The 13,292-nt window shown below is 48.1% G+C and overlaps 1 protein-coding gene across 2 annotated transcripts in view; it reads left to right on the top strand.

The window, feature by feature from the left end:
• Positions 1–5,799, top strand: part of CHD1L (chromodomain helicase DNA binding protein 1 like) — a 40,209-nt gene extending 34,410 nt beyond the window's left edge. For both annotated transcript variants that reach the window (XM_068165985.1, XM_068165984.1), the window contains 5 exons: positions 111–209; positions 1,146–1,216; positions 2,596–2,710; positions 2,946–3,054; positions 5,452–5,799. In XM_068165985.1, the coding sequence (XP_068022086.1) occupies positions 111–209; positions 1,146–1,216; positions 2,596–2,710; positions 2,946–3,054; positions 5,452–5,485 (428 nt within the window). In that variant the 3' untranslated portion in view covers positions 5,486–5,799. The remainder of the gene's footprint in view (positions 1–110; positions 210–1,145; positions 1,217–2,595; positions 2,711–2,945; positions 3,055–5,451) is intronic.
• Positions 5,800–13,292: the final 7,493 nt, after the last annotated feature.

The following is a 13,292-nucleotide window of genomic DNA, read 5'->3' as shown; positions in this document are numbered from 1 at the left end:
ATCTGGGTTTTGAATCTTTTGTTGCCTTAGCACAGAGCAGGTCCCTTTCCTGCAAGGGTGGTCTTCAAGCTGAGTGTTGAAAAGGAAGCTAACTTGGCATTTCATTGCAGATGACTCCGGCCGCTGGGGAAGGGGTGGCTTATTTACAGCTCTGGAGGCTCGTTCTGATCAGCCAAGGAAAATATATGAGATGGCAGGAAAGATGAAAGGTAAGAGATTAAAACAGAACCTTAGGGCAAGACACAGGAATGAGCTTAAATCCCACTGATGCTGCAGGAGAAGTGCCTGGATACCTGGACACTCACGATCTTTCCAGTTTTCCCTAGGTCTGTGCATCCCTAGCTCTGAAGGTAGCAATACAGGGGATGCTTTGACTTGACTTGTTTGGAGTGTGAGAACTCTGCAGGGGGTTAGTCATTCCAACTCACACTGAAAGTCATCAAAAAAACCCCACAACCACCAAAGCTCAAGTGATCATTATTCACAGGATGGTTTTTTTGCTGTGTAAGACAGCGCACCACATTGTCTACCAAAGTGCTTATAAGAAGGATGAAAGCCACCCCAGGCAGTGCTCAGCTGAGCCTTTGGCTCCCTTCAAACACTGATCTTCTCCTGAGCATGTAAGAGCAGTTCTGAGCTACCTGCAGCTGGTGAGGAACACACATCTTGCTGTAAGGTGCACCTGCTGGTTTTCCTAATTTCCTGAGAGATGCTTTCTTCTTGTGTCAGTCTCTGTTTGCTTTTATGGTCTTTAACTGGGATGTCTGTGGGTCCCTGTGTTTTGGGGGCTAGGGAGGCAACATCTGTCTTGCTTCCCTAGGCAAAGGGTCTGACCCTGCTTGAACAGTCACAAGGAGACAAAGCCAAGGAGAATAGTACAGAACATGTACTTCTTGTGTCAGTCTCTGCTTTTATGGTCTTTAACTGGGATGTCTGTGGGTCCCTGTGTTTTGGGGGCTAGGGAGGCACCATCTGTCTTGCTTCCCTAGGCAAAGGGTCTGACCCTGCTTGAACAGTCACAAGGAGACAAAGCCAAGGAGAACAGTACAGAACATGACAGTGAAATCACAGCTGCATTGACTGTCAGTTGACTCTTCAGACCTGATTTATTAGTGTGGGTTTTTTCATTCTTGTTTTCTGTACAGACCTGGAGTTAGGACGAGCTCTGTTATTCCCTATTGATGATAAAAAGTCCAGGAAAAAAGGACAAGACTTGGTGAGAATCACAGAATTGACAGGGTTGGAAGGGGCCTCAAGGATCATCTAGTTCCAACCCCCCTGCCATGGGCAGGGACACCTCACACCACATCAGGTTGCTGAGAGCCACATCCAGCCTGGCCTTAAAAACCTCCAGGGATGAGGCTTCCACCACCTCCCTGGGAAACCTGTGCCAGTGTCTCTCCACCCTCATGGGGAAGAACTTCTTCCTGACATCCAATCTGAATCTACCTATTTCTAGTTTTGTTCCATTCCTCCCTGGTCCTGTCACTCCCTGACACCCTAAAAAGTCTCTCCCCAGCTTTCTTGTAGCCCCCTCCAGATAATGGAAGGCCATAATAAGGTCTCCTCAGAGCCTTCTCTTCTCCATACTGAACAGCCCCAACTCTCTGAGAGTGATAAGCTCCTTTTTGCCTTGCTCTGTCCACATTTTTGAAGCTGTATGGAATGAATGTCTTTTTCCCCAGCAGTAATGGTACTGAATACTGAGCATGGCTAAGCTGCAGTTAAAAATGAAAGGATGAAGAACAAGAGGACACAGTCTCAAGCTGCACCAGGGGAGGTTTAGGCTAGATGTTAGGAAGAAGTTCTTCATAGAAAGAGAGATTGGCCATTGGAATGTGCTGCCCAGGGAGGTGGTGGAGTCACCATCACTGGAGGTGTTTAAGAAGAGACTGGATGTGGCACTTGGTACCATGGTTTAGTTGATTAGATGGTGTTGGGTGATAGGTTGGAATCGATCTTGAAGGTTTCTTCCAACCTGGTTTACTCTACTCTATTCTACTCTACTCTATTCTACTCTACTCTATTCTACTCTACTCTATTCTACTCTACTCTATTCTACTCTACTCTATTCTACTCTACTCTATTCTACTCTACTCTATTCTACTCTACTCTATTCTACTCTACTCTATTCTACTCTACTCTATTCTACTCTACTCTATTCTACTCTACTCTATTCTACTCTACTCTATTCTACTCTACTCTATTCTACTCTACTCTATTCTACTCTACTCTATTCTACTCTACTCTATTCTACTCTACTCTATTCTACTCTACTCTATTCTACTCTACTCTATTCTACTCTACTCTATTCTACTCTACTCTATTCTACTCTACTCTATTCTACTCTACTCTACTCTACTCTACTCTACTCTACTCTACTCTACTCTACTCTACTCTATTCTACTCTACTCTATTCTACTCTATTCTACTCTATTCTATTCTACTCTACTCTATTCTACTCTACTCTACTCTATCATTTTTTCTTACTTATTAGAGCAAATAATCAGTACTGCAGTTCTCTAGCAGCTACCACTGTCTCTCTCAGCACTGTACATAGACTCCACCTCAACTTTGTGGTCTCTTTCTCTTCAGTTGGCCTTGATTGTAGCTCAGCACCGGGATCGGTCCAACAACTTGTCTGGCATTAAGCTGTCTGCTTTGGAAAAAGGCCTGAAGAAGATTTATTTAGCAGCCAAGAAAAGGAGTGGTAAGTGTCTGTGCAGTAGAACTGTGAATCCTTAAGTGTATAATTGCACCTGAAGATTATGTTCTATTTTTTCTCACCTGCAGTGAGGCAAGAGTGAGATTTCCATGGCAGATATGTTGAGCTCCAAAATATTTCTTCTGTTTTTCTTGGCTAGCTTGAAGTTCTTATCTAGATTGCTTTCTCTGTGTGTAGCTTGTCCTAAAGACTGTGCACCCTCTGCTTCCCTCCTCCTCAGCATCAGTGCATCTGCCACGCATTGGGTATGCAACAAAAGGCTTCAACTGGTACGGCACCGAGCGGCTCATCCGGAAATACTTGGCGTCACGGGGCATCCCCACTCTCATGTATCCTTTTGGAGTCTCTCTCACTCTGTTCACAATCTCATGCCAAAATGATCCACTAAATACCTTGGTGACTGTAAAGCAAGAAAGCAAGGCAAGGCACATATCACAGAATCAGTGTGGGTGGAAAAGGGATCATCAAGTCCAACCTGTCACCCAACACCTCAGGACTACTAAACCATGGCACCAAGTGCCACATCCAATCCCCTCTTGAACACCTCCAGGGACAGTAACTGCCCCACCTCCCTGGGCAGCACATTCCAATGGCAAATTACTCTTTCTGGGAAGAACTTTCTCCTCACCTCAAGCCTTATCTTCCCCTGGCACAGCTTGAGACTGTGTCCTCTTGTTCTGGTGCTGGTTACCTGGGAGAAGAGACCAAGCCCCACCTGGCTACAACCTCCCTTCAGGTAGTTGTAGAGAGCAATAAGGTCTCCCCTGAGCCTCCTCTTCTCCAGGCTAAGCAGCCCCAGCTCCTTCAGCCTCTCCTCACAGGGCTGTGCTCAAGGCCCCTCCCCAGCCTCATTGCCCTTCTCTGGACATGTTCAGGAGTCTCGATGTCCTTCTTAAATTGAGGGCCCCAGATCTGGACACACGACTCAAGTTATATGCTGCAGTCCAGCTGAACACATGATTCCTCTAGCTTTGCCATCATCAAGTGCAAGCAGCTGCGGGTAGGGGGGTGCCCCTTGGGAGGGAGGGGGGCGGCCAGGAGAGGGGAGTTTTGTGTCCTCTGCCATGGTGAGGCCACCTTAAACCCTGGGTTCAGTTTTGGGCTCCTTGCTCCAAGGAAGATATTGAGGGGCTGGAGTGGGTGCAGTGAACCTGGTGAAGGGTCTGGAGAACAGATCTGGTGAGGAGCAGCTGAGGGAGCTTGGGAAGAGACCTTCTAGCACTTTATAACTAAAAGGTGATTGGAGTGAGGTTGGGGGTTGGTTTCTTCTCCTTGGTATCAGATGATAGAGTAAGAGGAAATGGCTTGAAATTGAAGCTGGATCTGAGGAACAGTTTCTTTGTTGAAAGAGTGGTCAGGTACTGGAACAAGCTGCCCAGGGCAGTGGTAGAGTCACTGTTCCTGCAGGTGTTCAAGGGACATGGGACCTGTTTCAGTGGCCATGGTGGAGTTGGGTTGAAGGTTGGATTCAGTGACCTTGGAGGTCACTTCCAACCCAAACAGTTCTATGATTCAGTTCTAAGATACTCATTCCACAGTGAGGACTTAGTGTTTAGATGACAATGAGAAATTAGTGTGATTCACTGTGCCCATCAGACATTGTCAGAAGTAGGTGCTAGTCTTCAGCTGACAGCAGTCAACTCAGCTGTATAGGCCAGGTTTGTGGGGGAGATGACTGGAATTTCAGAATAACAGAAGTGACTCAGAAGCAAAGTGAGAATGTGGGAAAAAAACAAATCCCCATGACAGTGTTCCCAGCAAGTGGTAACCTGCTTCCTTGGCTGAACATGGGGGAGTTGGTGTGTGTTAGGATGGGCTTTGTAACAAAGGAGCTTATTGCTTTCACCCTCCAGGAGAGGAAGCTGAGGTTTAAAAGGAGGCTGTGTCTTGCCACTTCTCTAGGAAGTCATGCATTTGCTGTACTGTCAGTAATTCTGTGCAACTGAAAGCCTGAAACAGACAATGGTAGGATAGGATAGGATAGAACAGGTTGGAAGAGACCTCTGAGATCATCAAGTCCAACCCATCATCCAACACCATCTAATCAACTAAACCATGGCACCAAGCACCCCATCCAGTCTCTTCCTAAACACCTCCAGTGATGGTGACTCCACCACCTCCCTGGGCAGCACATTCCAATGGCCAATCTCTCTTTCTATGAAGAACTTCTTCCTAACATCCAGCCTAAACCTCCCCTGGCACAGCATGAGACTGTGTCCTCTTGTTCTGGTGCTGGTTGTCTGGGAGAAGAGACCAACCCCCACCTGGCTACAACCTCCCTTCAGGTAGTTGTAGAGAGCAATAAGGTCTCCCCTGAGCCTCCTCTTCTCCAGGCTAAGCAACCCCAGCTCCCTCAGCCTCTCCTCACAGGGCTGTGCTCAAGGCCTCTCCCCAGCCTCATTGCCCTTCTCTGGACACGTTCAAGTGTCTCAACATCTTTCCTAAGCTGAGGAGCCCAGAACTGGACACAGGACTCAAGGTGTGGCCTGACCAGTGCTGAGGACAGGGCCAGAATGATTTGACTACTCCTGCTGGCCACACTGTTCCTGATACATGCCAGGATGCCCTTGGCCTTCTTGGCCACCTGGGCACACTGCTGGCTCATGTTCAGCTTACTATCAACCAGTGTTGGTATTCAGAGCACTCTGCCTCCTTCCTTGGTGACCATCTCAGTGGACTTACTGCCGGGCATTCCTTGGCACCATCTCCTTAACGCTTGTCATTAGATACTACTTCCCTAGGAATAAACGCATTTCCTGAGCTTCACAACTATGTTCACCTTCAGTGATTGTCTCAAAGCCATGAGGATGCAGTAATTTCACTGAGAAACATGCACAAAACCCCAAGGATCTTTTCAGCACCACGCAGACAAGTCTGCATGCATCCAGTCCTGAACGAAGGCTTACAAAGCTGTTGCTCCCCCTTGCATCTCTCTGCTTCTGTTGGCCAGATCATTTATGTATTGCCAGTAGCTCTGGAGAAGAATGAGTCTGCTTCAGTCCAGAGAGCCTTTGGGTAAAGTTGTGGGCCTAGTCCCTTTGTTGTTTTAGAGATGGAAAATTAAACTTTCACTGGTGGTTCATTTGTTATCTCTTCCATGAAGTTATTGCTTAGGCTTGGAATATGATACTGGCTTGCCTGATATTTTTTTCCCCCACTCACCTCTTCAAATTTCATCTTTTATCTCATTATGCCTTTTTTCAGTCAGCATTTGAGTGGTTAGCTGGGACTCTGTGTATACATAGACACAGACATTCCACCTAGACACCTCATTGGAAAAGAAGATGTCCATATTAACCACACCACATGACAACCACACAGTGCAAACTGTTCATACTGTTTCAGTGCCCCAGAAGTCTTGCATTTGTTCAAGGGTTCATTTATTCAGTACCTGAAGGGGGCCTATAAGAAAGCTGGGGACAGACTTTTTACAAGAGCTTGTATCAACAGGACGAGGAAGAATGGATTTAATCATAGAATCACAAAGGTTGGAAGAGACCTCAGAGATCATCAAGTCCAACCTGTCACCCAACACCTCAGGACTACTCAACCATGGCACCAAGTGCCACATCCAATCCCCTCTTGAACATTTACACTGGATATTGGGAAGAAATTCTTTACAGTGGAGGTGGTGAGACACTGGAAGAGTTGTGGATGCCCCTTTCCTGGTGGTGTTCAAGGCCAGGCTGGACAGGACCTTGAACAACCTGATCTAGTGGGAGGTGTCCCGGCCCATGGCAGGGGGTTTGGAACTAGATGCTCTTTAAGGTCCCTTCCAACCCAAACCATTCTGTGATACTATGAAATACAAAATTTGGCTGCATAATTGCATGCTTACAATCAAGTGAAATCCTGAGCAGTGTTCTGGGCAAGGGTGTGCAAAGCTGCCAGAATTTGAGTCTGGCTTTATAAATTACACCTGCCCTTCTCTCACCACTGCTTTTGAATAGAATAGAATAGACCAGACCAGGTTGGAAGAGACCTTCAAGATCATTGTGTCCAACCTATCAACTAATCCAACCCACCTAAACAACTAACCCATGGCACCAAGCACCCCATCCAGTCTCCTCCTGAACACCTCCAGTGATGGTGACTCCACCACCTCCCCAGGCAGCCCATTCCAAGGGGCAATCACTCTCTCTGTGTAGAACTTCTTCCTAACATCCAGCCTAAACCTCCCCTGGTGCAGCCTGAGACTGTGTCCTCTTGTTCTGGTACTGGCTGCCTGGGGGAAGAGACCAACCTCCTCCCTCAGGCTCTCCTCACAGGGCTGTGCTCCAAACCCCTCCCCAGCTTTGTTGCCCTTCTCTGGACTCGTTCCGGCAAGTCAACCTCCTGCCTAACCTGAGGGGCCCAGAACTGGACACAGGACTCAAGGTGTGGCCTAACCAGTGCAGTGTACAGGGGCACAATGACCTCCCTGCTCCTGCTGGCCACACTGTTCTTGATCCAGGCCAGGATGCCATTGGCCCTCCTGGCTGCCTGGGCACACTGCAGGCTCATGTTCATCCTACCATCAACCAGCACCCCCAGGTCCCTCTCCACCTGGCTGCTCTCAGCCACTCTGACCCCAGCCTGTAGCACTGCATGGGGTTGCTGTGGCCAATGTGCAGAACCTGGCACTTGGATGTGTTCAATCTCATGACACAGCTCTTTGTTGCAGCTGCTAGATACAACCAGTTTCTTACTGCTGTCCCAAAAAATTCTGTGAAAGGTTCCATGACCCTTTGATTCCCTTTGGGGAGATCTTAAGGCAGAGTTTCTGATGTTGGCTTTACTGCCACAAAGAGAACTTTCCTGGGTCTTCTGCATTTGTGTGCATTAGCATATTTGTAAGAGTTTTCCTTTGCCTGGTACAAGTAGACAAGAGCAGCCCTCCTAGTAACTCTTTTGGCCAGAGACTGTGAGATGCCAAACTTCACTCAGAGTTCAGCTTCCAACAGGACATTGCCCCACAGACAATGGAAAGTACATCTTTAAGTATCTAATTGCCAACACATCTCATTTACTCTGTCTGGAGCACCATCTGGTTACCTAATAATTTCAGGCCTCATTCTGACATAGCACATCATGCTGGCTGGTGGGCTCCACACTAGGAGAAGCTTTCTTGAGCTGGGTATTTCTAGTCATTCACTCTTAGCTCTACCAGAAAATCCCAAGTGATTTGTTGCCTAGGTTGACTTAGGTATCATAGTATCAGTCAGGGTTGGAAGGGACCACAATGATCATCGAGTTCCAACCCTCCTGCCATGGGCAGGGACACTCCACACTAGATCAGCCTGGCCACAGCCTCATCCAGCCTGCTCTCAAACACCTCCAGGGATGGGGCCTCAACCACCTCCCTGGACAACCCATTCCAGGGCTTCACCACTCTCATGAGGAAGAACTTCCTCCTCACATCCTGCCTGAATCTCCCCACCTCCAGGTAAGCCTAGGAGCTCTGTGGGTAAGACCTTCCTCACAGTATCACTAAGGTTGGAAGAGACCTCAAAGATCATCAAGTCCAACCTGTCACCACAGACCTCATGACTAGACCATGGCACCAAGTGCCACATCCAATCCCTTCTTGAACACCTCCAGGGATGGTGACTCCACCACCTGCCTGGGCTTCATAGGAGGTCGCAGGAACAGCCCCTAAGTATTTGGCAATGGGTTTGCAGGGTCAGTCTGAGGACCTTCTGGTGTGGAAGGCGGTGAGTAGAAGGCACATTACCTTGCTCTCCCCTGTCATGCCAACTGGCAGTCTTCCAGCAGGCCGGCTGGTGGCACTGTTAATCAGCTGCAGCAGCACATGTTGCTCTACGGCCTCTTTTCAGGGCAGCGATCTCTAGCTTGGAAAAACACTCCCTCTTTGCCAGAATTCAAAGACCAATTATACTTTTTCTCTTTGCCAGCTTGACTAAACACATAATTTCACTCTGACTGAAGGCTCTGTTCATCCATCTATTCTTTTCCTGTATACTTGTTGCCCTTCTTTAAAAGGTTAAATTCCCCAGTGTTCCAGTGACTACAGTCCTGTTCCTCCACTTCACACACACCTCCAGTCAAATCCCAGCCCACTGACAGGTTCTCTGGCCACCATGCACTTCTGCATGGACAGAATTTGCCCTCAGAATTGGTTGAGTACTACATCTACCACCACTATGGTATTGCTCTTCAAGGCCTCATGCTTTCCTTTGTTTCTACAGGAAGGTGGAGCTCAACCTCTGTCCTGTGTCTCCAGCCCTGCTGTAACTCTGACTGGAGTGGAGTTAGAGAAGAGAAAGGGCATGACTATCTGTCTGTTAATGTCCATTCCCCTCTAAGATAAGGGGGCCACGAGGCTCTTGGCACACAGAAGAAAGGTATGCACTAGATTCTAGCCCTCTAACTTAGTATCATAGTATCAGTCAGGGTTGGAAGGGACCACAAGGATCATCTAGTTCCAACCCCCCTGCCATGGGCAGGGACACCCCACACTAGATCAGCCTGGCCAGAGCCTCATCCAGCCTGGGCTTAAACACCTCCAGGGATGGGGCCTCAACCACCTCCCTGGACAACCCATTCCAGGGCTTCACCACTCTCATGGGGAAGAACTTCCTCCTCACCTCCAGCCTCAATCTCCCCACCTCCAGCTTCATTCCATTCCCCCTAGTCCTATCACTACCTGAGATCCTGAGCAGTCCCTCCCCAGCCTTCTTGTAGCCCCTTTCAGATACTGGAAGGCCACAATTAGGTCACCTTGGAGCCTTCTCTTCTCCAGACTGAACAGCCCCAACTCCTTCAGTCTGTCCTCATAGGAGAGGTGCTCCAGCCCTCTGATCATCCTCGTGGCCCTTCTCTGGACACCTTCCAGCACCTCCAGATCCCTCTTGGAATAGGGGCTCCAGAACTGGAGGCAGTACTCCAGGTGGGGTCTCAGCAGAGCTGAGCAGAGGGGGAGAATCACCTCCCTTGCCCTGCTGGCCACACTTCTCTTGATGCAGCTTGGGGCCAAGTCAGACAAAAAAGATGTTCTCTTTTTCTCTCTGTAGTCCTCTTGGCCTGTACAACTTGAAATCTACCTTTCTTCCCCCACCCTCCCCCCCTTGTAAATTTACTTAGGAAAAGCTTCTTGAGTGTTTGGGGTTTGTTTTGCCTTTTTCTACCCCCTTTTGCCTGTGTTAAACAATACTCTTTAAATCTGCTGAACCCAAGGAAAGGTCCTACCTCTGTGTGCTTTGACATGGAATTTTCATTTCAAGTGAATTCTGAACTGGGTTTTGCAGCATCTCAGCCAAGTGAAGTTTTTCTAGTGCTTGCCACCCACCAGTGTTTCTCTTTATCTGGGCAGAAATCCTCTATTTTTGATAATTAATTCCATGAAGGGCTCAGTAGCTTTCCTGCAAGTTGCTATGCAAAACAGAATGTGTCATGCTGTTTCTTCAGCTGTGCAGCACTAGGCATTTTCCCTTTGTAAATAGCAACCACCCCAAAAGGGAAGGAAGGTGTTCTTTTGTAGTCACATCCCTGTGGCCTCTCTCTTCCTCTAAACACGATTTTCCTGCAGCATGAAGAGCTTGGAACATGGCTCCTTCTGCATGTCTGGCACTGCACTTTAGCTGCATGCTGCTGGATTGAGGTTTGCTGGCACAGAGCACAATCATAGACAGTTTTCAGGACCTTTATTTAGAATAAACCTTTATTTAGAATAAACCAAACTAGGTTGGAAGAGACCTTCAAGATCATCGTGTCCAACCCATCAACCAATCCAACCCACCCAAACAACTAACCCACGGCACCAAGCACCCCATCAAGTCTCCTCCTGAACACCTCCAGTGATGGTGACTCCACCACCTCCCCGGGCAGCACATTCCAATGGGCAATCACTCTCTCTGTATAGAACTTCTTCCTAACATCCAACCTAAACCTCCCCTGGTGCAGCCTGAGACTGTGTCCTCTTGTTCTGGTGCTGGTTGCCTGGGAGAAGAGACCAACCTCTGCCTGTCTACAACCTCCCTTCAGGTAGTTGTAGAGAGTGATAAGGTCACCCCTGAGTCTCCTCTTCCCCAGGCTGAGCAACCCCAGCTCCCTCAGCCTCTCCTCACAGGGCTGTGTTGCAAACCCTTCACCAACTTCGTTGCCCTTCTCTGGACTTGTTCCAGCAAGTCAACCTCCTTCCTAAACTGAGGGGCCCAGAAGTGGACACAGGACTTGAGGTGCAGCCTAACCAGTGCTGAGTACAGGGGCAGAATGATCTCCCTGCTCCTGCTGGCCACACTGTTCCTGATGCAGGCCAGGATGCCATTGGCCCTCTTGGCTGCCTGGGCACACTGCAGGCTCATGTTCATCCTACCATCAACCAGCACCCCCAGGTCCCTCTCCACCTGCCTGCCCTCCAGCCACTCTGACCCCATCAAGTGGCATCCAGGCTCAGTGAAAAAAAGCCACCCCATGCTGTAGGCTCCAGCTGATGCCATCTAAGAGTGGGCAGTAACTCAGAATTACTTTTGTGCTTGCTCAGATTATGGTTACTTTTCTTACCTGACAAGGCACTGCCTCTGACTCTCTTGGAACACAAGCCCTGTGAGGAGAGACTGAGGAAGCTGGGGTCGCTTAGCTTGGAGAACAGGAGGCTCAGGGGAGACCTTATTGCTCTCTACAACTACCTGAAGGGAGGTTGTAGACAGGCTGGGGTTGGTCTCTTCTCCCAGGCAACCAGCACCAGAACAAGAGGACACAATCTCAGGCTGCACCAGGGGAGGTTTAGGCTGGAGGTTAGGAGAAAGTTTTTCACAGAGAGAGTGATTGCCCATTGGAATGGGCTGCCTAGGGAGGTGGTGGAGTCGCCATCTGTGGAGGTGTTCAGGAGGAGACTTGACAGGGTGCTTGGTGCCATGGTTTAGTTGATTAGGTGGTGTTGGATGATAGGTTGGACACGATCTTGAAGGTCTCTTCCAACCTGGTCTATTCCATTCCATTCCATTCCATTCCATTCCATTCCATTCCATTCCATTCCATTCCATTCCATTCCATTCCATTCCATTCCATTCCATTCCCAGCATTGTGCATTTGGCAAGGAGTGTGTGGGGCTTGTAACTTAATGATGTTTTGTTCTACTCAGGAAGCAGTTGGGGGAAAAATAAGGTTATATGATTCTTGTCACAGACAAAAATGATCTGGGTGTATCACTGTCTGCTGGGGAAGGTGGAGTCTGGAATTTTGGGGGAAAGAGAGAGAAAGACTTGTTTCCAAGGTGATGGAGAAAATCTACAGCAAATTCAGGCTCAGTATCTGAGCAAAAATATTGTATGCATGTGTCTCCATACGAGGTGGGATCTGGCCCCCAACAAGGGTCAGTAGAAAAATAGAAGGAAAAGTAGATTTATGTAAAACACAAGGGACCCTAAGGCTTCTGGGGGGAAAATGAAAGCAAAGTTTTAGGCAAAGAGAGGACTTAGAAGTGTAACTGACATGTCAAGCTGGGTGAAAACTCCCACCGCTTTACAACAGATGATCCTAGAAGAGAAGAGAGAGACCTTTATTTACCTAATTTGGCTGAACAGCAGGTTGATCATGCACCACAATCAGCAAATCAAAATGTGAGACAGAGTGATTCAAAACCCCAAGGGATTTGTCATAAGAAGGACTCTTCTAATAGGTCCAAGATAACTTGTGTTCCACATAACTGTGACCATGTACTTAACCACTTACAGTGCCTTCCTGAAGCATTTTCTGCCCACTGCAGCAGCAGCAGGCAAAGAGAAGGGAACTAAGCAGTGAATGTGTTTTGGATGACATGCATACAGAACACACTCCAGACCAGAGACCATCTTTGTTTGACATGGACACACTGGATTAAGTCCAGCATAAGTCCTTTAAAACAATTCAGGGTCTGGAGTATTTGGCATACCAGGAGAGCTGGGATGTTTTAGCTGGGGTGTTTAAGTTTGAGAGGGGAGCCAACATGTGTAAATCCATAGGTATAAAATACCTGATGGAAGGGACTGAGCAAAAATGGAGGCAGACTCTTCTCAGTGGTGTCCAGTGAAAGGAAAAGAAGGGAGAGACACAAAGTGAAATACATGGAATTTCATTTAAATGTGAGGAAAACCACATCCTTACTGTGCAGCTGTCAAAGACTGGAACATGTTGCTCAGGAGGGTTGTAGACTCAGCCTTTGGAAAGGTGCAAAACTCAGCTTGGCACAGCCCTGAGGAGCCTGCTCTAGCTGACCCTGTTCTGAGCGGGGAGACTGGACTAGATGGCCCCCAGATGTCTACTCCAGTTTAAACCAGTCTGTGAATTTATGAGATCTGTGCTGGGTACTCTAAGAAAAGCTCTAATATTACCTATTCAGCATTATACAGCAGCATTGCACATCACAGATCTCTGAACTGTGACCCTGCCACACAAGTTCCTTGACTCGTGGGAAACATTTCCTCATGTCTCAGTGGTTTAGACAGATGATAAGAGAGAAGCATGGAACAGCATCTCAGCATCTGCCCCTGTGCTCATCTTCAGTGCATTCCTCCTTTGCCAACGTGGAACTAGCCTGACCTAGTTGGGTGCAGGTGGGCCTCATTGCTGGGTCTAACAGGTATCTGTG

This window comes from Melanerpes formicivorus, unplaced genomic scaffold (assembly GCF_026170545.1).
Source record: "Melanerpes formicivorus ecotype bairdi unplaced genomic scaffold, bMelFor1.0.p_v2 SCAF_95, whole genome shotgun sequence".
Taxonomy (NCBI): Eukaryota; Metazoa; Chordata; class Aves; order Piciformes; family Picidae; genus Melanerpes; species Melanerpes formicivorus.
Note: the sequence above shows the minus strand (reverse complement) of the source record. Positions and strands in the feature narration are given on the sequence as shown.